Source organism: Python bivittatus, unplaced genomic scaffold (genome assembly GCF_059951505.1).
Source record: "Python bivittatus isolate LINGU-HERP-01145 unplaced genomic scaffold, Pbiv_v1 ctg000080_np1212, whole genome shotgun sequence".
Lineage (NCBI taxonomy): Eukaryota > Metazoa > Chordata > Lepidosauria > Squamata > Pythonidae > Python > Python bivittatus.
This window is the reverse complement of record NW_028277035.1, coordinates 76077241-76105000: the sequence shown is the minus strand read 5'-3', so window position 1 is coordinate 76105000 and position 27760 is coordinate 76077241. Positions and strand designations below refer to the sequence as shown.

At 36.8% G+C, this 27760-nt stretch overlaps 1 protein-coding gene across 13 annotated transcripts in view; it reads right to left on the bottom strand.

The window, feature by feature from the left end:
* The window catches only part of FOXP1 (forkhead box P1), a 636434-nt gene that overhangs the window by 42778 nt on the left and 565896 nt on the right, over positions 1-27760 (bottom strand). For all 13 annotated transcript variants that reach the window (XM_088134348.1, XM_088134346.1, XM_088134345.1 and 10 more), the window contains one exon: positions 5353-5457. In XM_088134348.1, the coding sequence (XP_087990474.1) occupies positions 5353-5457 (105 nt within the window). The remainder of the gene's footprint in view (positions 1-5352; positions 5458-27760) is intronic.

Below are 27760 nucleotides of genomic sequence, written 5' to 3'. Positions count from 1 at the left end.
TTAAGATGAATGCAATGGATTTCAAATTAGAGATGTTAAGCCGGTCATACGTGACAAGCTTTGGAATATTTTCTTTTGGTCACACTGCTTGATGGTTCTTTTCATCCTTTGTTACATTAGGCTCTTTTTTATAATGACACTGAGAGTCACAGTGCATAATTAATAGGAAATGAAATATTCAAATGGCCTCTAATGCAGCCCCAGTGAAATGCCATTGAAATAAAAAGGCTAGGAAAGTGTGGAGACATCAGGAACGGGTATGAATGTTGGCATGTGTCACTTTTTTAAACCCCAGATAATGCAAGCATAAAAAGCATGCTAGCACACAGCAAGCAAAAACAACAGGCTAACATTAAAACACATTTTTATGGCACAGTAGTTATTATTATTGAATTGTAAAATGGGCAGCTTAACCAATTCTGTTTTTCACGCATCTATTGTTGAGTCATCAAAAATCTGGTATAATCATTTACACCAAGTTCTGCAAATCAAATGCAGATGTAGCAGTGTGTTTAAACAGCACTGTATTCCACAGGATATAAATGGAGCCATAGGCAGGCAAGTGTCATCTTTAAAATTAAACACACACACACCCATACACAAACATACATACCCTATGTGCTCATGCACACACAGTCACCAAAAAGCAATATGCAGAAGTTTCAGATGTGTTAGTCTAAGTTAGCTTAATGAACTATATTCTGAGTTTATGTAATGCTACTTTTGGAACAAGGTAATTAACAGGAAGCAATTCTAATTGTGTATTATGGAGAAAATACTTTAGCTTTTTACGGCAACCTTGGTTAGAGATTCCAGGCACATTTCAAACTAACAGCTTCTCCTGACAGCCTTTCAGACTCTTGTACTGCTTAAACAACTCAAAAAAACTCTTCAAGAAACAGGCTTGAATTTAAACTTCTGTGTCAGGGCATACACCAGCTTTCCTTTTTCACCATATGAATGAAATACACGCACACAATGCAAATACACATGCATGTGCGAAGAAAGCTAAGGTTAAAGAAGCAGTAAATCAAATACTTCTCCTTGGACTAAAACAGTCCATTTTGACAGCTGATTTTCTTTCTCTGAAAGCATGCAGCACACATAAAATAAATACTTGTACAGGTTGCAAAAAAAAAAAAAAGTCTTCAATATCCTGGACTGCCTGTGTTAAAGAAAACACACACACACACACACACACACACACACACATATCCTGTTGGATTCATATTTGTTTAGTAAGAGATTTCCTGGATGGATAATATCCACACGAACAATTAGATGTAGGGGGGAAAAGCGGCACTTATTTAAAATATGAACTATGAGTAGCATTTTTATAAAGGGCTGGACAGAAAACTGAGTTTCAAATTAAAAGCGAACAAATCCAGTTTCAAAACAACAATGTCCATATTTATGTTTCAGTTTTGTTGAAGTTTCTAATCACTGGACTCCCATTGTAATTGTTCAGTCTTGCTTCAAAATGCAGAAATGCTAAAGAGAACAAAAAAGTCCTATTCCTTACCATTACAATAATACATGGCTTAAGGAGTCAGGCCTCTTATGAAACTTGTTGCTAATACTAGTACCACTGAATGATCTCATCTTTCATTCCGGCTAGATTCCAACATACAATTTCATTAACCCAGGTACCGCAGGTGATAAAACTCATTTTTCCCTAAAGAGACAGCTAAAAAGTACAGTTTTACATTTATGAAGTACCAGCAATCAAAATTATGGATTTTCTAAAAGGTTTTTAACTACTTTTATTGAAAGGAAAATTGCTGTCTCAGACTTTTTTGACACTATTACTAATAATAAATTTTACCATTTAGACACAGCAATAACGTGGGAGATGGTGTCAATAAAAAGTACGAAACAAGGATGATCACTGTCTCCTAAGTAATGCTTTCCGATCAGATACCGGAAATTAACCCTAGGAAACATAAACCAAACATCTAAAACTCTCATTTGTTGCAAACAACAGGTCTAGTTCCAAGAGTATACAACTTCCAATACATACATTTCATAGTCATTTGCTCATCTAGAAAGCTGACCAGAAGAATTAGCACAATGACCACAAACAAAACCTCTTGTTCTTTTATCTACTTTTACAAAAACAGAACTCATTATAAAGTTATCTGCAATAGTACCTCTGGCACTTCCTTCCAAACTTTTCTTTCCAATATTGTAGAGATCACTAGAGGGCAGTGTGGTATTTAGACCATTCTGACCTTTCTAACTGATGCAACTATTAGAAAGGTCTTGAACTTTATACAATGTCAGCAAGGTTAATCAGGATGCTGTAAAATCTGTGACATTCAGAACTGAATTCCAACTTAACATGTTCCACAAACTAGGAAATAAAATGAACTAATTTTTTTGTTGTTAATTTCTTAGGGTATAATTACGCTGATCACATTTCATACGTATTTGTCTTCTGCCAGCATTTAGAGGGAATAAATAACAAAAAACTCACCTTTAAATCGTGGTCACTTTACAAAATAAATTGGGAAAGACCATGTGTATGAAATAGACTATCATATATATCTTTGAAAGGTTCCTTCACTTCATTCTAATGTTGAATAATTTTTACCCAGATTGTTCAATTAATCTTAAAGATAACTTCAGTTTAGAACTTTCTGATCTGCAGACAGCAGTCATTAATGCATCTGAAACCATTTCTGATTTCCAGCCTTCCTTTAAAATGTATTAGCATATAGCAGGTATCCTTATGGGTACTTTTTCTCTCTAAAACCACAAGCATAGTTTCTGGAATTTCATGTGGAAGTGCTTAAGGGGTTGAAAGTTAACACCTTTGTGAGCTGAGCAGCCTTGCAGTTGGTGCTAAACAAAAGCCTCTTTTAGAAGCTTTCCTGAAATGTTTTCTTAACATGTTCCAAGTAGTTTTAGGCAAGCAACTAAAGTAAACAAGATGTTACCATGATAAAAACACTTGTGAAAACATTGCAGTGTGTGCCTAAAATGTTTCTTTCACACAAGCATTCCTTAGTTTTACCAGCAAGCTTCCATCTATAATTGGCAAATGATTTGATTTTTAAATATATTTCAATTGTAACTGTTACTATTCCTACCAAACTTTGCAAAATCACAAGTGCCAATATTGTCAAGGTTATACATTGGTTACAAAGCTTATTTTCTCTTGCAAAACAATGCCATGGGTATATTTGTGTGTATATGTATATGTATCACTATCCTTTCAAGAGAAGATAATATATGTAAGTCATGGTTGAACTATGGAGTTTGCAAGCAAACAACCAAGCCCAGGCAGCACCAAGGATCCACTATTATCCATCTCCAGCCATTTGGGAGTTTTCAGCATCATTTCTGATAGTCTCTGACCCTTGACATTTGCAAAATATGCCCATCCAGCCATTATCATGCCAAGTAGGCAAAACCTGCTCTGGAGAGTAGATGGCCTTACTTAATATGTCAGTAGGCAGGGCAAAAGTCACAGCCAGAAAGAAGTACTCAGGACCCCAAAGTAAGTAGCTAATCTCAGTTCAGTTCAGATCACCTGTATCTTCTTTATTTAGAAAGCAAACTTCATTGTCATTAAGATGGGAGTCCCTCATGGGCATATATTCTTCTGCATTCTGAGAAGATGTATCAATAGCAACAAACTCATGGATGAATTGATACATTGCCCAGTTGTGTTTTATTAAGGGGCCCTTCCCACCCTGACACATTTCTGATATGCTGAAACTGCAGCTCAATGCTGATCACACTCAGTGGGAATACTGAGAACTGTCCCCATGCAACTGGAGAGCGCCAGGTTAGAGAAGGCTGTATTATGGTGATTTTCTGCACCAAACAATGGAAACTTGACCGTTCTTACGTTCCAGCGGTTTCCCCTCTCGGTTTAGATTTCACACAAAATTATGGAACTTACTAGCCATGTTTGAAACTCCAGACCCAAAACAGTATTAGAATCATTGGCTAAGTACTCACTTTCAAAAATGGAATTTGTTTCCATTGTTTAGCAGCATCTTAACCATGACTGTTATAAAATCAACTGTTTTTGAGCTGAATTCCAACTGTGAATGGGAAATTAGCTTAAAACCTCAATTCAGTTTCAGGCATTAACATAACTACGATTATGATGATGGTGATGCTTATCTTATAAAGAAGTCCACAGCAGTCAATAGAACATTGATAATAAAACCACACACAATTAAAAAAACAAAGTTACAACATTTAATTATGACAAAAGCCTATCGATTCTAAAAACATTAACTAAAAAAAATATACATTTGTTTTGGTCCTGGACCAATTTTGATTAGCAAACGCTTGGATGAGCCAACAGTGAGAGAAATCCCTGGGTTTTAAGCAATTTAGAGCTGCATGCATTAGTATTAACATCTTCAGTTGGGCTTTGTAGAGTAAAGATAATGCCTTATGGATTGGTGTCACATGATCCCATTTAGTTGCCCAACTTAACAATTTATCAGCTGAAATTTGCATCAGCTGCAGCTTCTGGTCCATCTTCAAGGAAAGCCTCACACAGAGTACATCTAATAATGTGTGGAATCTCTGAAATTATGTTATCCCAGTCCAAAAAAAGTTGTTATGATACTCTGAACAAAATTGGTATCTCTACTTATAGCTTTAAGTACTAAGTAAGCCTTACTTATTGCCTCACTAAGAGCACTGAGTCCCTCAAAGGAAAACTTCATCTAAAATAGGATAATTCCCTTATTTCCAGATCTGAGAATCACTAATTTATTTAACTCTGAATTAACAAGATTTATTATTTCAATAATCAACCAATCCAATTCTGGAAAACTCTGGATACAGGCCATTCTCAAAGCATACCAGATGTATGCATGCATCTAAGAAAATGTGATTCTGGGTTTAAATGTTCCAATGAACTTCTAGACTTGTCTGTTTGCACTGATTCTAGATATTTGCACTGCACAGAAAACTCTGTTCCTTAAGTTTCTATGTTAGATGCAAACTCTGGAAAAAATCTAGGAAATTAAAGTGAGCAGAGCACTAAATCCCAAACATTTCTGGACGAGATCTACATATACAGTAAAAAAATGAATCTAGCAGCTTCTGACTTTAAAATGTGATTTCAGTCCACTTTAAATATCCTTTTGTACAACCTCCACTATGGACAATGGGACTCACATGCTCTATGTATTTCTAATGGCCCCATTTCAAGAGAACCCCCTGACAGAAGAAGATATACATTAGCTCATCCTACAGTTGGACCATGTTTAACAATATGGTCCAATATTCAAACACATGTAATACAGCAATACACAAATGTACATCCACATGTACACATACTTATTCAGACACATTTGCATGTACATATAGATTGCTTACTTTAGAAAAGACTGGAAATCTTCACATACTGCTTCGCAGCCTGGCCATTTGCATACTCCATGTCCATAGAGAGGATGGCTGTGAGAGGGCTCTTCATGGGATAAACTGAAAGAATAATTTTTAAAAAAGCGGGGGGGGGGGGAGAGGAAACTATTATCACGTGAAACTTTGAATGAGTTTACTTTGGTGTTTGAAAGACATATTTATCAGTATAACATATTAATAAAACAAATACTGAGGAATAAGAAAATCATTTTGGATCATGCAGTACTGTTTTACAGGAGAACACTTCCAAACTTTATTGTAGGAATTATAGCAGACAGATTGTGCGTATCACACTTGTTAATCAGACGTCTTACAAAAAATTGAAAAAAACCATATGAAATAATGTACTCCAAATTATTGTTAAAATTATTAAAAATAATGGTACCAGAGTAAGACACCTTTTTCTTTGTCCAAAAATCTCAACTGCATCTTTCTTCATACCTACCAGCAAAACACCTAACCTTCTCAACTATACATTACAGTATGGAACTCAACAACATTTCCATGGATAATAAGAATCATTAATACTTATGTTTGGGGCAACATTACTGTTTTCCATAAGCCAAAATAGACTTTATTTTAAAAATGGGAAATGGAGGAGAGGGAATCTGTCTGAACACAAAATGGTCGGGGAAATGAATCTGTTGCACTTACTACCATATTCTGAACTATCTTTATTCAACTGTGGTATGAACAAAGAAATGTTCATACCACAGAAATGACAATTCTGACAATTCTCATAATTTTAAATGACTTTTTATATACAAAGAAACTTGAATCTTTTGCCTCCATTCATCTTTTTTTTAACAGAAAGGTTCTTGATACCACTTATACTTACGGATAAGTCGAGAACTTTAGGCTTCAAAATACACTCCCAAAATTGGTTTGGCTCCTCCGCGGATGGGCTTATCCACGAGTATAGACAGTAACACTTTTCAAAAGTATCTGTATATACTTGCAGATAAGCCAATTGTGAAAATTAAAACATTTCGAGGGATGGCTTATCTGTGGGTAGCACAGTTTTTATGGTAGTTTGGTTAAAAACTTGAGGGTCGACTTATCCGCAGATGGGCTTATCTGTGAGTATATATGTGAGTATTACACAGAAACCTCTACATAAGGAAAGCTTCAAAATGTATAGTCATATGAAATATGAGCGGAGTTTAGAGACTCTACTTTTTTCACACAGAAATAGTTAATGCTATAATCCAGTATGTTACTTAATAGCTTGGATAGAAAACCATGATATTGACAATCTGTTCTTAACACTGGACTGAAATCTCATGGAACTTTCCCTCTTTGTATGCCTCCTCACAACAGTCCAATAAATATGAATTTTATATATTTTATATTAATATTGCAATATAAAAGTCAGATTTGCAAGCAAAGCTGGGCCATGTATCGGGCAAAAGCATGAGATACAGCATCTTGCTAACAGGTAGAGATGCTCCATTTGTTATTTTTTCAGACAGAGAAGTTAATCTCTAAATTGGAAACTAAATTGCAGAGTAGTACAAGAATAATTCATTTTCAATTTCTGTGCAAGGGGTGAAACAAACTTACAACCGTGGCTGCAATACAGTTGTTTCCTGAGAGTGCATGTCACTGCTGAAATGCCACACCGGCTGCACTGATTGGCACTTCAATGCACGAGCTGGAAATGGGCTGCAAAGCGTAGCTCCTCCTTCAAGCACAGTGTCCTGGTTTCCAACGCTCTATGTGTCTTCTCTAGACTAATGTTTGCACAGTACATGGTGACACCTGAGGAAAGGGCTGACACCCAGAATACTGGGGACTGAATTACATGACTAGAAGAAACAGATACAAGTAGTCCTCACTTACTGACCACAATTGGGACCAGCAACTCCATCATTAAATGGTGTGGTAGTTGAGTGAAATGTTATGTAACCGTGCTGACTTACATCAGTTCCAGCTGCAGTCATTAAGCGAATCACTGCAGATCGTTAAGCACAACATCATGTGACTGCAACTTATGACTTCCTGCTGGCTTCCCAATTGACTTTGCTTGTCAGAAGCTGGCTGTGAAGGTCACAAATGGCAATTACATGACTGCAGGATGCCATGACTGTCGTAAATGCGCACTGGTTGCCAAGCACTTGAATCGTGATCACATGACTACAGGGATGCTGTGAAAGCCGCAACTTTAAGGACCGGTCATAAGTCTCCTTTTTCAGCACCTTCATAACTTTGAACAGTTGCTGAACAAGTGGGTTGGTAAGCAAGGACTACCTGTACATGTTTCAGTTTTGCTCCTCACTGCTCTGTTCCATTACACAGCATATATTAACATATTGCCTTTTACACTCCAATAATTAGCAATCTTATGTCAATACTACAGGTAGTCCTCAACTTACGACCGCAATGGGGACTGGAAAATTCATTAAGTGGTGTGGTTAAGTGAGGCATCATGTGACTGTACCCAATTTTACGACATTTTTTTGTGTGGTGGCCATTAAGGGAATCACAGCAATCATTAAGTGAACCACACAGTTCCCCACTGATTTTGCTTGTCGGAAGCTAGCTGGGAAGGTCGTAAATGGTGATCATGTGACTCCAGGATGCTCCAAGCATTGTAAATACTTGCTGCTTGCCAAGTGCCCAAATTTTGATCACACAACTGTGGGGAGTCTGTGACAGTCTTAAGTGTGAGGACTTGTTATATGTCACTTCTTTCAGCACCCTTGTAACTTTGAAGAGTCACTAAATGAATGGTTGTACATCGAGGACTACCTGTATCACAGAAGCATATCTGCCTGCAACACTGGCTCCAATGACCGTTTTATTTGTTATTATTCATTTGCCTCAAGTTCATGTGATTCATGCAAAGATGTGATAAACCTTATATTCAGATATTGGAACTATTAATGTATTATTATAACACTCCCTCAAATGGTTTCAATTTTAATCCTGCATATAAAAATATTCAGCAGCAGAAAATTAAAATGTAAAACTCTGATCTATTATTATTGTTTATATTTATGTATTTACATTCCATCATGAACATAAAAGTTTGCGGAAGCAGAAAAAAAAGTCCCCTATTCAAAAGGACTTCTAGTCACTAGTATACAAGCTGATATAGGGAGGGCAACAAAGGAAAGGTTAAATATAGAAAAATATGCTACTATTATAGTTAACACATTTAGAGTAAGCAGTATGGTAATAGCAGGGACTAATTTTTTTTTTTTTTAGTTTAATTATCAGTCAGTGTGCTAGAGTGCAAAGTACATCAGAACTAGACTAGAAAAAGCAGGACTTAAATCTCCATTCAGCTGGTATTTGGGATGGTCACAATAACTCAGCTGAACATACTTGTGATGAATTTTTAAAAAAAAAGTAGAGGAGAAAAGAACAGCATATACACCCCGATCTTATTGGAAACCTGGAATACACACTAATGCCTACAGTGGAACAGCTGTATTTTTACTGTTTTAACTATAGCAAAGTTGTTAGTAAACAGGGTGCTTGGGATAGGATTCTGGAAAGTAAAAGTAATAGATTGGCTCTGATGATTGTCTTGAAAGAGTACACGATGTAAAATACATTTTTTAATAACATCACTACAGAAACATTACTGAATGAATGATCTCTGCCCTGTACAATTAACAGATAGGAGTAAGAGGAAACGTGTTAACAACAAGTGGTCTGTGTGGCACTTTTGACAGAAGGATAAAGTTTTAATAAGCATAATATGAATTTAAGTAACACATGAAGTCCCATTTGTATAAATAAAAATGTCTTTCAAAAAACAATGCTGTTCGGGTGACTCGGGGAAATAAAATACCCTTTAAAAGAAAAAAGAAAGAAAAAAAGAAGAAAGAACAGAAGGTTTCAATACATGTATCAACAATTCAGTTTTATACTAAAGGTGGATGATTCATTTAAGACAAGTTTCACTGGAGGGCTTTTATAATTGATGCTACCTCACAACCAGCTCTTCTAAAAATTGAATGATTTAATTCAATTGGTTTTCTTGTTATCAATTGATTGCTGTATTGAATTACCAGGCCCTTAAGGTCAATAAAAATTTTGTAGCTGTGTTCAGATCTTGCAGGTTTAACATTTTTCCATCACAACCAAGATAGCATAAAAACATAAAAACTATACAATCTTGCCACAATGTTATTTATTTCTTATTTTTTTAAAAAAAGTCATTAATAAATGCTAAATTATGAAAACAGTCCTTGAGATCTATGCAAGTATTAATAGAATTCTGCACAAATCATGATCCTCACTTTCCAGTATAAAATATATTAACTTTTGGAGAATCATGCATTTAGTCATTTATATTTTTTATATTTTTATGACATTATCTGATTAAATTAAATTGGAATAACCAGCAGTCAGCTTCATGTAAAAACTTTCATTCAAAGAATAAGTATGCACAGTTAAAATGAGTCATACATTCAAACATATACTTTGTGGAAATTGTGATTGTTTTGATTGATTTTTGTGAAACACTAATAATGTTACTTTCTTCAAGCCCACCTCGAAAATCTATGTTGAAAATGAAAATAAGATTCTGGTACATGCATATGAGAAAGAAAGGCAGACAGGCAGGCAGCCAGAGAGGTAAACAGAAGAATATTTATCACATTCTAAAATAAAAATGAAAACTTGACAATCACTGGACGCAGTGTGTATATACTCCCTTAAAGCTTCAATTCCCAAACTATGCACCACAGCCTCCTGAGATGCTGCACTGAAGTCACAGGGGCACTGCAGGATATTTTACTATTGAATAAATGAAATTGTTAGTGAGTTGCTATGATGCCCTATAGTGTGCCATGTCATACAGTTTGGGAACCACTAGCTGTTCTGTGAAAAAATTACTGAAAAATTAAGGGTGCAGTGAACTGAGAAAGTTTGGGAACCTCTGCCTCAAAGCATAGGGATCTTCCAACCAAGCTTGACTTCTGGTGATAATATGGATGGACCAGTGTAGATTCTTGGCACCAGTATGGCAGTGGTTTGCCACTGCCTTGTTTTGAGATTATTTTTTTGACCACCGAGTCTAGCCTATGGCCCAAAGATCTCCTGGTGCTTTCCCAAACAAGTACTAAACACACCATGCATGTTTTTCTGGATGTCATCAAGTATGGCCAGGTCTTGCCAACTTGCATTCTCTGACACTTTCCATAAAAGGGAATAATTGACTCTGTTATATTGTGACAAAGCTGCACAAAGATTTCTTTTCACTGTCTTTAAGGAATCATAATGGAAAGCAATCAGTATACTAGGACTGATGTAGAAGACATGACTATTCAAGCATATATACAATGGCAGACAACACCTTCCAGCAAATATAATGGCATGACTTATACATTTTTCTACACTAAAATGGGTTATAAATGCACTTCTGCTCCGAAGTGACAGGAAGAGATGGCATTATTAGGTACCATCTTTACTATATGTCAATTGTTTATAGAATATGTGTTCTTTTATAAAATATAAAAAGATGAATGTTCCTTGTTCAATAGGAAGTACAGAATTAGAACAGTAACTGTGAACTCTGTTCTTAAGGGATTTGTATCAATATAAATGTTGTTTGTCTTAGTGTTTCTCTCCACCGTGGTGGAGCACACCTGCAGAGTCAGCTCGGTTTTTGCACTGCACTTGCCTAGTTCACACAGTGAAGCTATCAGTGCCTGATGCGACAAGAGGTTTTTGTTTTTCAGCCAGTTTGCTGCAGAGTCTGACACTCATTAGGGATGAGAGGGAGTGAATGGACCAAGGTCACCCAGCTGGCTTCCATGCCTAAGGGAAGACCAGAACTTGGGACCCCCCACTCCTAGTCTGACCCCTTAACTCAACACCATGCTTCATCTCTTGATTTGTATCAATACAAATATTATTTGAAAACAATAAAGGTTTCATTATACTTTTACTGAACCCCAAAATCTTTATATATTGAACCCTAAAATCTTTACAATTCCAGCAGCATCTTTAGTTTTTATTATTTGTTTCACTAATACAATCCTATCTCCCCAATAAGATTGCCTTGGCACAATCCTGTCCTGATTTAGAAACACATAACTTTGTGATATTCTCTTATTGATTCAAATTAATCCCATTTTTTTCAACATGAAAGGTAAGTTTACCACTGTAAACTCTTGCTAAAATAGTAGACATGTCTGGACAACATATTGGAATTCAGACAGTCTATCAAGACACAAAGACTACAGTTATGTTGCAGTTACATTGCAGAAGTCCTCTTTTCCTTACACTGTAAGGAAAATTGTATCCTTAACATTTAAACAAGGAATTTGATATTTCTAAACTGAAACATACTGAACCTACTAACCCACAGAATAGCAATTCTACATATTCTTAGTACTCTGCTGCGTGACTTGACATTCTACTTGGATTACCAGAAATGAGTAACAGAACAAAATGGTTAGTGAATAAACATGTTTTTTCATCCATTTTTTCTCTTGGTTTAGCCAGCATAGGTTTCATGACAGGTAGGGTAATCTAAGAGATATTCCTGCTCTACCCTAGCTAGTTGACTGATGCCCCTGTAGGAGAAGTAAGTCATCACATAAGTCTTACTCACACTATTCAGATTCAAGCATGATCAATGCACTGACAAAATGCACTGAGAGATGGTTCTCTGTGTTCTGAAAGAGTTACGCTCTCCCAGAGCAAACATATGTGTATTTTATAGGGACACATCCAGTTCCAGATTGTTTTTCTTATTTTCTAGACTGAAGTAACAGCAAGGAACATCTTTTCCTGGGTTTGTCTGAGTTAACAGCCATGTAGACATGGAAGGAATCCAACACATTGGACAGCACCAGATTTGGGCACACTAATTTGACATGCAAACTTTAATTACTTAATCAATTTATAAGCTACTTCAATTGTTGCAGCATCTCTAGGCAGTGTACAACAACAAATTAATACAGCTTAAAACACAACAGAGAGGGAAAACAGTAACAATACAAATATAAAGGACTCATGTTGGGGAAGCAACCAAACAACAATTCAACCTACATACAGAGAAAGGTGGTCTCATAAGTATATTGGTCCTGAACCATAAAGGGCTTTGTAGGTGACAATCATCTTTGCAGCCATAACCGCCCACTCCTGCTTTTTTCTTAGGATGACCCCTATACTGTCACTTAGGATGACCCCTATACTGTCACCTTCATCCATGAAGGTCAGTGGTGTAAGTTAGGGCTAAGATTTCATTGAGCCTAACACAGACCACACAGACAACAGTATTTAATGTGCAACATGGAAACAAACTTTTTTGAACAAAAGTCATAAAAGTCCATTGCAACTGGAATTCTGGTCTTATGCATTTAAGAATACAGAATGACGGAGGGTCAGTTGGACATGACAGAAATATTTGCTTGGTTTATATTTAACAAATCTGAAATTTCTGAATCAATAGGACAATCAGAATGCAGTTATTTTTCTCTATTTATAATTCTCAGAATTTTGTAATGCAGTTTCAAAGGAAAAAAAAACATACTGAAATGTACATGGTCATAGGGAAAAACCATGTAAAAGATTATTAATATTGAACCACTTGCAAAAAATCTGCATAATGAGCAAAATTTAGTAAGACGCATTTGCAGAAGTACACAAAAATATGTATTAATTTTGTAAGAGCTCTAAAAAAAATACAATGTGACATCAAAATAGTATGGAACAAAGAAAATAAGAGAAAAATAAAAATAACTGGGAGAAATAGAAAATGATAGATTTGCTCATAATGGGATATCATGAGCTAAGTATCACATGCAAGGCACAAAATCAGGAGCAGAAATTATAGCCAGTAACAACAACAAAAAATAAGCATCATCATCATAGTAATAGCAATGGTAATATTAATATTAATAATAGCTGCTGCAAGAAGATTGCACAGACTGACTACAAACAACAGCATGACAAAAGTAGCAACAATGGTACATTGGAATATCTGCAAGAAATATCATTTGCCTGCAAGCCAGAATTGTTGGGACCACAAAACAGACAATGTAATAGAAGACGCTAAAGTGTTCTGGAGCTTTAGAATTCAAACAGACAAGCACCTGCCACACAACACCCCAGACTTAACAACTGTTGATAAGAAGGACAAAAAAGTTTGAATAGTGGACACTGCAATACCTGGAGACAGCAAAATAGAAGAGAAAGAACTGGAGTAAATCACAAAATACAAAGACCTGCAAATAGAAATAGAATGTGCCAAAAGAAAGCAAAGGTAGTACCAAGAGTAATAGGCACCTTGGATACAATCCCAAAACATCTGGAGCACCACTTGAACACCATCGGCTTTGAGAAAATCACCATCAGTCAATTGAAAAAGGCAGCTTTACTTGGAACAGCTTACATCCTGTGATGATACCTTTAACACCATTAAACAATATCTGCCTATCCCAGGTCCTTGGGAAATATTCGATAGGTGGACAAAAATGCCAAATCCAGTCTAAACAGACTGTGCAATCAACAATAACAACAATAAGGTTTCTGTATGCCACAGTTTTCATTTCAATGGAATTTCAACTCAGTAAAATTATATGGAAAGTTCTTTTTTCCATGCTTTCCATGCAGCCATTTGACAACAAAAAAACTGATATCAATATATCAATCTATTTGAATGTCAAAGATATTACTAGTGAATAATAGCATCAAAGAAAGACAATATATTTCAGAACAAATAAGAAGTTGGCTATAAAATCAACAGAAAGAATAGGATAAGAGAAAACACGTTTCAAGAAGATCAAAGTAAGCACTGATATCAAGCAAAGCTGTCTGCAATTTTACAGACATGCTAGAATATGGCATCGAGTAAAGTTCAGCAACCTATAAATCTCAGCTTTCAACTGTATTTAAAAAGAGAAATATGCCCTAGCCCTTATAGATGAAATATTACCTTAAAAAAATAGTTAATGCAGAGCTTTGGGGATCTTTTCCCACACTGATTTTAGAACTACGACTTCAATATTATCAGCTTCCCCCCCATTCTTTATCAATACTTAGGGTCCAGTTTTTTAACAACTTTCCTGATTAAGGAATTAGGAAGACCTGCTGATTTGCACAAATAGCTGGCTGAAAAAACATGGATTTGGAAAGTTTATTAAAATGACACAAAGTAATCTGGTAACTGCTATAATGTATTTTTTTAAAATTAGGTATAAGTCTGACAATGTGCAAAAATGTATAAGGACAGATTTTCACCTTCTTCTAGGGCAATCCCCAAGTTTGTCGGGGTAGCGCATACCCCACATTGTGGCACTCCGTGTGCAATGCAATAAACAGCCCACAGTCCGTTGTAGCAAAAACTATACAGACCTTTACTGTACAATATTTACAAGCAGAACTTACAACTAGTACCCCAACACCCCCAGACCCAACACCCATGATGCATTGGGTTCTATACTTTGGTTTGTGCTGTCATGCCACACCCTACAGGTGTGAGCACTTGGTCCCCTGAGCTTGCACAGCTGATGATGGAGGCAGCTCAGCTGTGCTCTGTCATTCACACAGACAAAAATTCCTACTTCAGGGTATACCATGACAAGTTTTTCTACCAAATTCATGCCTGGTCACAGGCCAAAGGTTGTATGTATGCATGTATGTATGTATGTCATCAAAATAATGGAAGTTTTTGGCTTTTCTAAAGACAGGTTCTTACAAACTTATTTATCTGTTGAGAATAACATGGGACATAAGAGACAAATGACATCACTCTGATTCACATCATCTCAAAGCAAAATGTTTTTCAAGTATCTCAAACATGGAGCCCCCAATCATTAAGCACACAGTAATCAAGTGCAGAAGATGCAACTCATATATATATCTGCATTGGTCACCTAATCCAGATGAGCAACTACAAGAAAACAAGTAACTGCCAATCCAGGTATAGATTTCTCTCTGATTAATTTCAGTCTTCCCTCACAGCAAGTGGTGCCAACCAATAAAAAATGACACTGTCTGGACCAACAACTGACAGATAAACTGCATAGGATGGTAAATCTGTTGCATATGCTTTTGAAAACTATAAATACCATGGAACTCATCAGATCTGTGTGTGTTGGGGAGAGGAAGAGACACCGTCCCTCAGTTCTGAAATCTCAATAAAATCCACCTACCTCAGCCTGTTAACGTGGCATGAAAAGTAAATTCTGTTGAATTAAACGGAAGCCTCTGTGTAGAGGAGTGCTTCTTAAACTGTTTGACCCAAGCACCCCTTTTCCCGGTCTTGAATAATGTTATTACAAAAAAACCCAGACCCTGTTGTCTTGGCAGCCGCAGTCCCAAACTGGATCCTTGACTCACAAACAACAATTACAAATTGCTCCATTACCCCAGGATATGCTCAAAGTACCCCCTTGGGGGTAATTACCCCCAGTTTAAGAACCACTGCTATAGAGGGTGGATATTAGGGTCCAGGGGCTGCTATTCTTTACAGTTCAAGCACACATGAGAAAAATCAAACTACACTTTGGTGTAAATTGGTCCTGTAAACAAAACAAAGTAGTTAGTATTCCAAAGTGGCTCCTACTTTTAAAAAAAAGGACCCCCCCCCAAGGTGTGCTTAAAATTTACACAAAATTAATTTCTTTATGATATTTTATACCAAATTCCAGTACTACTTTGTCTTTGGATTCCAGTACCCATGTAATTGTCTTGTTTTTGTTTCCTTTTTTCTCCATTCACTTCAATTTTCATCAGTATCTAGATATCCAGAAGAGATGTCACATTAGAAATACTTTGATGGGCAGATTTAAAATTCTAGCATTTTTAATCATTTCGCTGCTAATTAACAGGAACAATTTCTCTTTTATTTTCTTTTGAGTGTCTCTTCATGTACTTGGATACTGTCATCATAGCCTCCCTACAGCCTCTATTTTCCTAGGCTCTAGATATTTAATTCCCTTTAATCTTAGCTCATAGTCTCTTCTCTTCAAACCTTTTTTCATTCTAGCTGCTCACTTCAGTATTTGTAGTAGTATTTTTAAATCCTTCGTCCTAACTGGTCTTATTGGTGCTGTAGCTTTTATAATAGGAAAAAATAAAAGTGAACAAGAATCTGATTAAATCTGTATATCACATACTTAAAAAAAATAGCACAGCTGTATAATTTCACATCCTCCCTCATTATCCAATTGCATTTTCTAAGCTGATGTTTCATTTTATACATGGATCTGATTTTCAACTTATCAGAATTACACTCTACTTATCTTTGTCAAATTTATTCCTCTCTGCATAGTTCTCTAATGTATGCATAAGCAATTGGATTGGATTGGTATCCTAGGATCACTTTATTCTAATTAAACAAACATTTTGCTTATTTTTCTTATTGATTCTCATTGATGCTTGTACGTATAATTCATTTCTATGATGAAAAGGAGGAGGAGGAAAAGGAGGATAGATGAATCCATATGAGTTCAGTTTCTCCCAACTGGATTTTCTGTAGCAGAACAGGCTATGGAAATCAGGAGAGGAGTTGGTGTGGCTGGCTGTAATTCATAAAATAAAACCTTTTGGAGAACTGATTCATATTGACTGTGCGTACTTCAGTCCTGGAGTCAGGGGCAGATTTGATATGTCCATACTTTAAAATTATTAGAAGAAGGGTTTCAGACCTCAAGTAAGTGCAGCACCTCTCTCATTAAGCAGCTTCTTTTTTTCTCGATTCCCATGGTGGCTCCTTTAAATGGGTTGATTCATTGAAGTTAACACAAAGTGGTGCTTTAATGAGTAGCAGCCTTGCTATGTCCTTGCTATGTTAAGTCCTTGTAGGGTCTGAAACAATTTTTCCTAATACTTTTCAGTGCACAGCCCTATTGTATATTCTCTTAGTGAAGTACCTGCTCCAATATATAATGGAATCTTTGTCTGAATTGGCAGGACAGATCTGTTGGGAGTGACCATGCTCATGGTATCTGTTCATACTCTACATGTTCATACCCTCTTGCTGCCTCACTAATGCCTCCTTAACTCAAAAAAGTACTTTCCAGGAACTAATCCTGGAAGATTAGAGAAGCCTCCATTAATTCCACTGGAGATGGACAATTAATAGGCCAATCTCTAACCTTCCATGGTTACGTAAGGCTATCAAGGGAGGATGGCTTCCCTGCTGCAGACAGCCCTGAAGGAAGCAGATTATCTTAACCTGTTTCTAATTGGCATCTGAATGGACTATATGTGTCTGTCTTCTATGCTGGCTATTCATGCTGATGGATGATCTTTGGTTTGGGATCATCAGAGGGAGTCTGACTAATTTGTCTTTTCTTATTTCTGAACAGATATTGATACCATTGATCATGCGAGGAAGGTGAAAGAATAGGGGGTGCTCATTTGCAGTTACTCTATTCCTATTTCAATGGCATTTTCTGTTTAGTATTTTTTTTAATATGCATTTGCATCTCAGTGCAGTAAATAGTTATTTGCAACCTATATACAGTGGGGCAAAAAAGTATTTAGTCAGCCACCAATTGTGCAAGTTCTCCCACTTAAAAAGATGAGAGAGGCCTGTAATTTTCATCATAGATATACCTCAACTATGAGAGACAAAATGGGGGAAAAAATCCAGAAAATCACATTGTCTGATTTTTAAAGAATTTATTTGCAAATCATGGTGGAAAATAAGTATTTGGTCAATATCAAAAGTTCATCGCAATACTTTGTTATATATCCTTTGTTGGCAATGACAGAGGTCAAACATTTTCTGTAAGTCTTCACAAGGTTTTCACACACTGTTGCTGGTATTTTGGCCCATTCCTCCATGCAGATCTCCTCTAGAGCAGTAATGTTTTGGGGCTGTCGCTGGGCAACACGGACTTTCAACTCCCTCCAAAGGTTTTCCATGGGGTTGAGATCTGGAGACTGGCTAGGCCACTCCAGGACCTTGAAATGCTTCTTACGAAGCCACTCCTTCGTTGCCCGGGCGGTGTGTTTGGGATTATTGTCATGCTGAAAGACCCAGCCACGTTTCATCTTCAATGGCCTTGCTGATGGAAGGAGGTGTTCACTCAAAATCTCACGATACATGGCCCCATTCATTCTTTCCTTTACATGGATCAGTTGTCCTGGTCCCTTTGCAGAAAAACAGCCCCAAAGCATGATGTTTCCACCCCCATGCTTCACAGTAGGTATGGTGTTCTTTGGATGCAACTCAGCATTCTCTCTCCTCCAAACACGACAAGTTGAGTTTAGACCAAAACGTTCTACTTTGGTTTCATCTGACCATATGATTCTCCCAATCCTCTTCTGGATCATCCAAATGCTCTCTAGCAAACTTCAGACGGGCCCGGACATGTACTGGCTTAAGCAGGGGGACACGTCTGGCACTGCAGGATTTGAGCCCCTGGCGGTGTAGTGTGTTACTGATGGTAGCCTTTGTTACTTTGGTCCCAGATCTCTGCAGGTCATTCACTAGGTCCCCCGTGTGGTTCTGGGATTTTTGCTCACCGTTCTTGTGATCATTTTGACCCCACAGGGTGAGATCTTGCATGGAGCCCCAGATCGAGGGAGATTATCAGTGGTCTTGTATGTCTTCCATTTTCTAATTATTGCTCCCACAGTTGATTTCTTCACACCAAGCTGCTTGCCTATTGCAGATTCAGTCTTCCCAGCCTGGTGCAGGTCTACATTTTGCTTCTGGTGTCCTTCAACAGCTCTTTGGCCTTGGCCATAGTGGAGTTTGGAGTGTGACTGTTTGAGGTTGTGGACAGGTGTCTTTTATACTGATAACAAGGTCAAACAGGTGCCATTACTACAGGTAACGAGTGGAGGACAGAGGAGCCTCTTAAAGAAGTAGTTACAGGTCTGTGAGAGCCAGACATCTTGCTTGTTTGTAGGTGACCAAATACTTATTTTCCACCATGATTTGCAAATAAATTCTTTAAAAATCAGGCAATGTGATTTTCTGGATTTTTTTTCTCATTTTGTCTCTCATAGTTGAGGTATACCTATGATGAAAATTACAGGCCTCTCTCATCTTTTTAAGTGGGAGAACTTGCACAACTGGTGGCTGACTAAATACTTTTTTGCCCCACTGTATGGTGTCCTTCAGGGCTCCATTCTTTCTCCAGTGCTTTCCAATATATTCATAAAATCCCTGGGGAAGATCATCAGGAGATTTGCAGCTGGTTATTATCAATATGCTGATCACCCCAAATCATTGTTTCTAACGTTTTCAGGCAATGGTATGTCTTCCCTTAAAGTCTGTCTATAGTTTGTAATGGGTTGAATGAGAAATAAAAAATTAAAACTGGATCCAGACAAGTTGGAAATAATCATTGAAAGGGGTCACAATCCCAGAAAAGTTGTAGTTCTTGCTGTTTGGAACAGAGCTATATTTCTTCCTAAGAAGCAGGTTCTCAGTCTGGAGATGCATCTTGATCTACTCTCTGAGTTGATCAAGAGAGTAGATCAACTTGACAGAAGCAGAAACTAGGAGCATTTTTATTAGCTTTGTATGGTACAACTTTTCCTCCTCCTGGAAGGTGTTGGCCTCCAAACCTCATTAAACTACTGCATTCTATATGGTACTGCTGGTGTCTAATCTGAAAACTTCCATGCATACTGAAATTAGCAGCCAGGTTGATCTCTGAAAGAACTCAAAGAGTTACCTCTGTCCTAGAATATTACACTAGCTACCTATTTGTTTTCAGGCAAAATATGAAGGATTCATTATTACCTCTAAAGATACATAAGATTTGCACCCACGCTACATGAATGAATGTCTCTTTTTAAAGTATTTCCGCCATTCATTAAGATCTTATGTGAAAGTTTACTTACAATTGCTACAGATTCATGTTGCAGTGATTCAGGATTAAGACAGAGAATGCCACCCTTTGCTCTGAGAGCTACCTTTGAAAGTAACTTTTAAATTATTTATTTTAACTGTTTCTAACTGCGGAATTTAAAATTTATGTTATTCATTTATGTACCAACGCTGCTGTGCTCTCTAGTCTCACAAATCTAGGCATGTATATATGTACATATTGCAAACAGCAGAGAGACTTGGTATTTGCCAGTGTAATATGCTAAGGGAGAAAAGAAAGAAGGAAGGAGATCTGGTTATGATTTAACACGAGTCTTAAAAAGGGTGTATTTCTCATTTTAAGTAAATGAGAACTCTCCCTTAATTGTTGGTATTCATATACCTCAACTAAATTGCCACTTCTATTTGTTATATAAATGTATTCAAGGAAAACTTCTGAACTTCAGTGTATGTACCAGACAGCAGTCCACTAAATATACCACTGTATAATATCTGTATTATTAGATGGGAATCATGCAACAGTTCCAGCTCATGTTGCAAAAAAGTGGAAGTTCTGCAACAACAATCCTGGGTAGATTAGAGCTACAGCTAAACATAAATTGGCTTGTTCTGCCTGAAGAAGACCTAGCATTTTCTCACAATAACAGTCATGTTTATAGCAACCCTAACTTTTCTCATATTGTACTCCTGCCATTAGTACAACACCAAGAGAGTAAGGAGAAAATGTGTAGCAGTTCCATTCAAGCAGGTTTGTGACATGTTTCCTTCATTTGTACATTATAAAAAGCAATCATATTCCATAGGACACAAGACTTTCTGTTTCATCAGGAAAACCAGCTGAAGCACACAGGTACTGTAAATATCATATGCTATTGCAGGTGCTATACTTTCTATTTGTTTGTGTTTATCTCAACAACATAACAAATAATCAGACAAACAGAGAAACATTTGGCACGATAATGGTAATGTGGGATACAGGAGAAACATCTAGTTTTGCTGGTTTGTAAATTTTTAAAATTTCTTGATTCATATTCTTCAATCAGACAAAAACAAAAACCCTTTCCTTATGTGTTTCTTCTATTCCACTTGGATCTATGCTGTATCACAACAAGGATTTAATCACTGGAGATAAGCTATAACCTAGGAATACTCGAGCTGGATCCTAGGTTGAATTGAGGGAGGAAAAGTCAAGCAAAATGTAAAAACGAAGGCACACTCTATCCTTACAAATGGTCAAACTGAAGTCTTCTTTTTGGAATTGCCAGTGATTTAAAATATGATATTTTGGAGATAGGTAGATGTCATTTCATGGGGCAGAAGCTCTACCTTTACTGCAAGGAGTATGCATGTCTAAGGTGAACCGACTTCCCCTTAATTTCTTTAACTTCAGGCACTCCACCTCAGACAGCATCCTATCAGAATTGAAGCTATGGCAGGAGATGCAGGAGCAGTTAGGACCTTTTATTAACAAATAACATTTGATGTTAAGAATAGACATCTTCTCCTGCTTTGGTGCAGACACATTAATGTCTGGGAGTTGCTCCTGTCATGTCTACTTTTGGCCCCAAATAGATAGAGGCTAATTGCCAGATAACCATGACTTGATGCATTAAAAGTATGAACTCCTATGGCTGTGCAGAGAACCAAATCCAAAGGGTAAAAATGTGAATTGGAGTTCAGTGGTGCAACACCTATTAGGAAATCCTTAAAGCAGCCATGTCTTTTCCCAGTCTCATGCGACTGTCGCTAGCAGTAGATGCATGATTTGCAGAAAAGGTGCAGTAAGGTGTTCCCAGTAAGTGTTAAGTGTGTGTCCGTGCACAGGGCAAATTGCATGTTGCACTTTGAACTTGGATCACTACATAGCCCTACTGAGTATTAGGAACTAGGACATTCACACACAGGCAAAAGAAAAAGAAAACTAGGATGATCCAGGAATTAACACATGTAGGAATCACACAGACAACTTGGTTTCCACAGTAAGACATAACATGTAACACATGTTGCTGAGAGGTAAAATTTGCTTTTTACCCTGCATTGACCATAGCACCCACAGGCGCAGCTACAACATCTTTCTGTGAATGGGACAGACTGCCAGATGGACGCAGACACTGAACAAGCTGTACAAGGGCCTGGGGGACTGTCCTATATTAATACCACCTGTGCTGGGGAAAGACTGTGCTCTGGATTTGAAATGGCATTTAAAGAGCCATCAGAATATTATCTTTAAAAGTGCATGTGAACAGACACCCTGCAAATTGAATTAAAAGAAATGCAGCAAGTGCCTTTATTCCTTAGGCATTTTCTCAAGGAAGGATATTCTCTGCTTTGTTTATACCAGCCAGGAAAGCCAACATTACTATGTATAAGCATGTCCTATTTTTCGTGGTCTTGTTCTCATTGCTCTAATAAGAATATAATGTTGTGTCGCAGAGTTTGCTTTTCTTCTTCCAGATGTTTTTGTATGAAGTAATTTTACCTGGTATAAAATATGGCTACACAGACAGACCTCTCAATTTTTACTGATGGTAAACAGTTACCAGCACTGGTTTTGTTCCATAACACTTCCTGTCTGTCTATGTCAAGCCATTACTGATACATTCACACTGCATGGCTAATCAGAGACTTATTTCATGTACAGGAGGCATGTAGAGTTGTGGGACAACGGTTTGTTTTTGAAACAGGGCAACGTGCTATAACTTTTTTGCTACTGCATATAAAGCCATAAGAAAAAGTGTGAGTTTCTCACACCACCAGAAAGTAACTAAATTAGACCTTAGCAATCAAGGAAGTCCATAAAAAGATACAGAGAGTAAATTGAATGATAGAAATGTTTTGAGATTACAGCTTAACCTTATTTAGATGGACCATGCTTACTTTGCTTAAAGCATGCTTGCTTTTAATGTCATTAATTTATATATATAACATATGTCTATCCATTAACAGAGTTCAATGGGGCTTACAAGTAATGGGGATGGGGATGATGGAAGCTGTAGGGTAGCACATCTGGGAGGCACCAAATTGGAGAAGGTTTCAGTCCCACTCCTTTAAGAATCAACGGGAATTTTACTGTTAATTTCAACACAAACAGGAACATATAACTGTCATTATGTTGAACAGTTCATCTTCAGAAGAGTAAATTATATCTACAAAGTTTATTTAAACTATTTCCCATTTTCCTGACAGTTGTATTGTAAGTACTACTCATCCTCAATACAGATTTGAAGTTTTATCCATTTTTTTGACTGACTTGCTCTTTCTGGACCTTTCTGACAAATACAGTGAAAAAGAAATTCAACTGCATACAAATCAGTAAAAATAACACTTCAACATTCCATTGATTTTATTCAGAGTTGAATTGTGCTTAAACAGCTCCAGTTGAATTGGTGAATTGTGCCCACAAAATTTATTATTTCATGGATGGGGTGGCAAAATATTTCATTCAACTTCAGGCTGTTGGATAGCAATGCTTGTTTACAGCTTTGGCTTAGAATTATATCAGATTTATGTATACATATTAGCAGTAAGTCATCAGCAACTAGTATGCAAAACCTCTATCAAGTTATATTAGAGACACATGTAACCATCTTGGTGGCAAGAAAAGGGTGGCAATATTCAAAGCACTGAGATATCTGTCAGCCAGATGGAAGTATAAAACAATACATATGCTAAAATTTGGAAAAATTCTGTTCAGCGTCTGCCAAGACTAACCCAATCTATTTAAAATGCCTTTGGATACAGTGCATAGAAAATGGTGTAATTGATCGTTATTATATTTGACCAGAAACCAATGAAGCATGCCAATTCAACATTTCTATAATGTCAGGTCAGATTCCAGACGACTACTGAGTGACAAATCTCACCCTCTCATCCAAAGAACATCCATGTGATGTAGTAAGTAATTGCAGGTAGTTCACTTAGCATTAGTTTAAGTTGAAAGATGGGAGAAAGAGAGACAGAGAAAGAAAGGGGGAGAAATATGAAGAGGAACACTTGTGTAGGAATTATTATTAGAAAACCAAATGTGATTTAAAGTCTTCAACATGGACTGATAAGAAAAAGAGAAGATACATCTAATTCACTGAAGTTCTTGGAAGATAAGCTTGCCATATAAAATGTAAATGCCTGGAGGAAAGCTAGGTGAAGGACCTAGCTGGTCAAAATTACAAATAAGATGAAAAAAAAAAAAAATCTACATTTCGGAAAAAACCAGCAAAGAACAATTTAATCATTTTAAAGTAGGTGGACACCCAGTTCCTAAGGGGAAAAAAAAGGAAATTAATAAAACTAATTTATTAATATGAATGTGACATTACATCATGACAATGTCTAGAAGACACTTTTGCACAACAAAAGCTGGATTCACAGATCTGAACTTGTCACAGAAAATGGCTGCCAATATTAGTGACTATTATTTTACTGCAATTTTAAAAGATCAATGTAAAAGAGGCTTCTTGGCTCAGCCCTGTGCTTATGTTTAAAAAAAAACAAGGAAAACCTTATTAAGTGCTCTATTCAGTCATGATTTCTAGGGACTATATAAGATGCAGTTTTTCTTTGGTGAGGTTTCAAGAGGTATCTCCATATGTTATGTTAAAAGTAATGTGATTTACATCTAATAACTTAATAACTTCTGATAAATGCTACCATTTTCATATAACTTGCATCTTACTGGTGCAGATAGATGGGTGAGCAAAGTGTACTGATTTTCCTCAATGTGGAAACTAGAAAACTACAGTTTCTCAACTTCTGTCTTTTATGCAGGAGAAGATAGAGAACAATCTCTGCCTCCTTTTGCCTAGAAAACTGTACCTTTCACTGCATGGACAAAGGCATTCCATACAGGTCAAGGTACAGAGTCATTAGTCATTGCCTAGTCATGCACACAGCACAGCTTCAAAAGGGAGCAGTGCTGAACAAAGAAAGGGTCCTGTGCCAGATACAAGAAACTCACAGACTATATCTAGCCCATGGACACAGGTTCCTTACTCCTACTTATACAGATTTCTTTTAAAAGGTGAAAGAACTTAGATAACTTTTCAAATCCATCTGAGATCTTTGGAGCTGTCTCTTCCCTTCCTTGGGGAATGTCTCCACTATATCACAGTAAATGAAAAAGACATATCTGGAGGCAACGTCAAGATTGGAAGGCAATAGTTTCCTATAATACACAAGTAGGTGTCCTTTCCTATTATTTACAGATTTCATTTCTTGGTCCTCCAATTAATTACCTGGGAGAAAATGTCCTGAGAGTGCAAAACTGGGATCTAGAAGGACAAACCTGCTGATCTAGAGTGGGAAGACCCTGTGCTCTTAAAATTCAACCATGCAGGGTTGCATTATTTTATATTACTGTGGCAAGAACTGGTGAGTGATACTAACTTTTCCCCCCACTAAAGTCTTTTTGAGAGAGCTTGCTGGGGTCTAAATTAACCAACCTTGGTTTTCTCCTACTGCTGAAGATCCTGTTCTGAATTACTGCATATGAGAGAGAGCAATCTGAAGGCTTGGTGGCTATGTCCCTGTCATCTAAAAGCATAATCAATGGCATGTTAAGGTCCATAATGACTAGTTGCTTGGGAAAATGGGGAACCCAGGCATCCTCTTATGGCAGAATTGCTTGGAACAGATGCACTGCAATGCACAAGTGACCCCTATATTTCCTTTATTTTGTGGTTATTATATTTACATAATACACAAATACAGATAGAAGAAACTCTTGGAGATGGTCACCAAACAGCCGAGCACAGTTCAAAATCAATAGCTGCATCCAAGAGCTTTGATTTGCTTTTCTATACCATTGAAACAAATAACAGTTTGTCTTCTGAACTGTTTCATATTAAATATTTCATATAGAAATTAAAGAACATTTTCAAATGTTGCAGAGATTATGCCTTTTGCAAGTGACCCTCATACATAAACTGACAGGGAAAGTGTAAATTAGTCATTTGACTGTACAACAGTCAAAATAATGAGTTTAAAAAAAAAACACCTTTAACACTGCTTCAGTGGAGTTATACTATCTGATTATTTTGTCCAAACCACTGTAAATAAAGGCACAATCAGTAAACCAGAGACTAATCTATTCAGGTGACTGAAGACGCATTACCATCAAATGACAATAAGGAGATCTCACTGTATTGTGTTTTGAGAATGTTCATTAAACATATGGTCCTGAAAGCTATTCTCTGGCAAATATTACCACTTAAGGGGTATGGAATCTGATTTAACTCAATAAAATTATAAACTTTACTGAATCCTTGTTACTGGAACATTTTTTAATAGTCTATTTCAAGCTTTCCTATCAGTATCAACACAATCTCAAAAGAACTTACCATGTTTAATTCCATCTTTGCTGTGGTCTGGTAGAAGACCTTTCTTTTTTAACTAACCTGTTAGGAGAAGTTTTACATGCCTATTTTAGTGTTGAAAATATAGCTATGAGCTTAAAGAGGAATCCTGCTAAAAGCCATATGTACTGCATTTAGTCCAGCAAACTATTGTAGTGTTGAGCTGAACATTTGCTCCTCTTTAATTCATAAAGGAAGGGACAAATCAAAAGGGAAGAGGTGAGAATTCCATTCAAATTCTCAGTTTAAGTACTTGTTTGTTATCTTTTTACTTTAACTTTAAAATACCATACTTCTCCCCTTCTCTTTAATTTTAAAAAAGTATTTGCAAAATCTTTTCTCATGTTTGCAGCTGATTTCAGCTGTCAACCCAGGAGAGATTAGTTGACCAAGCAACTTCGTGTAATTGTCTAACCAATGATAGGAAGTCACCTTCCTTCATAGAACTAGAGTGGAGTACCATACATCTGTAAATGAGAACAAAAAGGGGGGAAAAGGGAAGATAAACATAAAGCCTTCCTTGGCTCTCTCCTGGAAGAAAAGGCAACCTCTCCTGCCTTTCCCTGAGAATGCTTAAAGAGAGGCCTTTGTGCCTTGTGAAAGAGATAGAAAAACAACAAGTCTCTTTTGCAGGAAGTAAAACATTTCTCAAGTGCAGGGTGCAATGTGGCACTCTTTTTCAGATCTTGTCAGATGCTTCTTGTTCCCCATAATAAGGGTGTGTGTCCCACTGCTATTCTTCAGCAAACAGTAAACCATCATATTTCCATTAGCTACATCTCACATGTGTCCTCACCTTCGATTGCTATACCATTGGATTTGAGCAAGATTTGAAAAGATTTATAGGAAGTCATTTCAGCTGTGGTCCATGCTGTTTTCAAAAATTAACCATCCAACTTTGCTTCTTAGTGAACTTTTGGAAAATCAGACAAGTAGACACTAGCTTTTCTCAAGTACAATAGAGTTCTCTGATCATCTGTGTACACAAATAATGCTTTTTCTTGCATTATTTATCATTTTAAAAATGATCTTGTCTTATATTCTCTTTCAAATACAAGTATTAACTAAATATTTGAATAACAAAACAGTATCTAAATATTTAAGTAACAAAAATTGCAAATAAGACAAAGGGTCCCAATACTCCAAAATGTACAAGGAAATAAGCATGACTTCCCCTTCCTCTAAAAGGAAAGGGAAGGAATGAGCCAAACTGATCTCAAGGAAAAAAGATCTTCCAAAGTTTATGAGG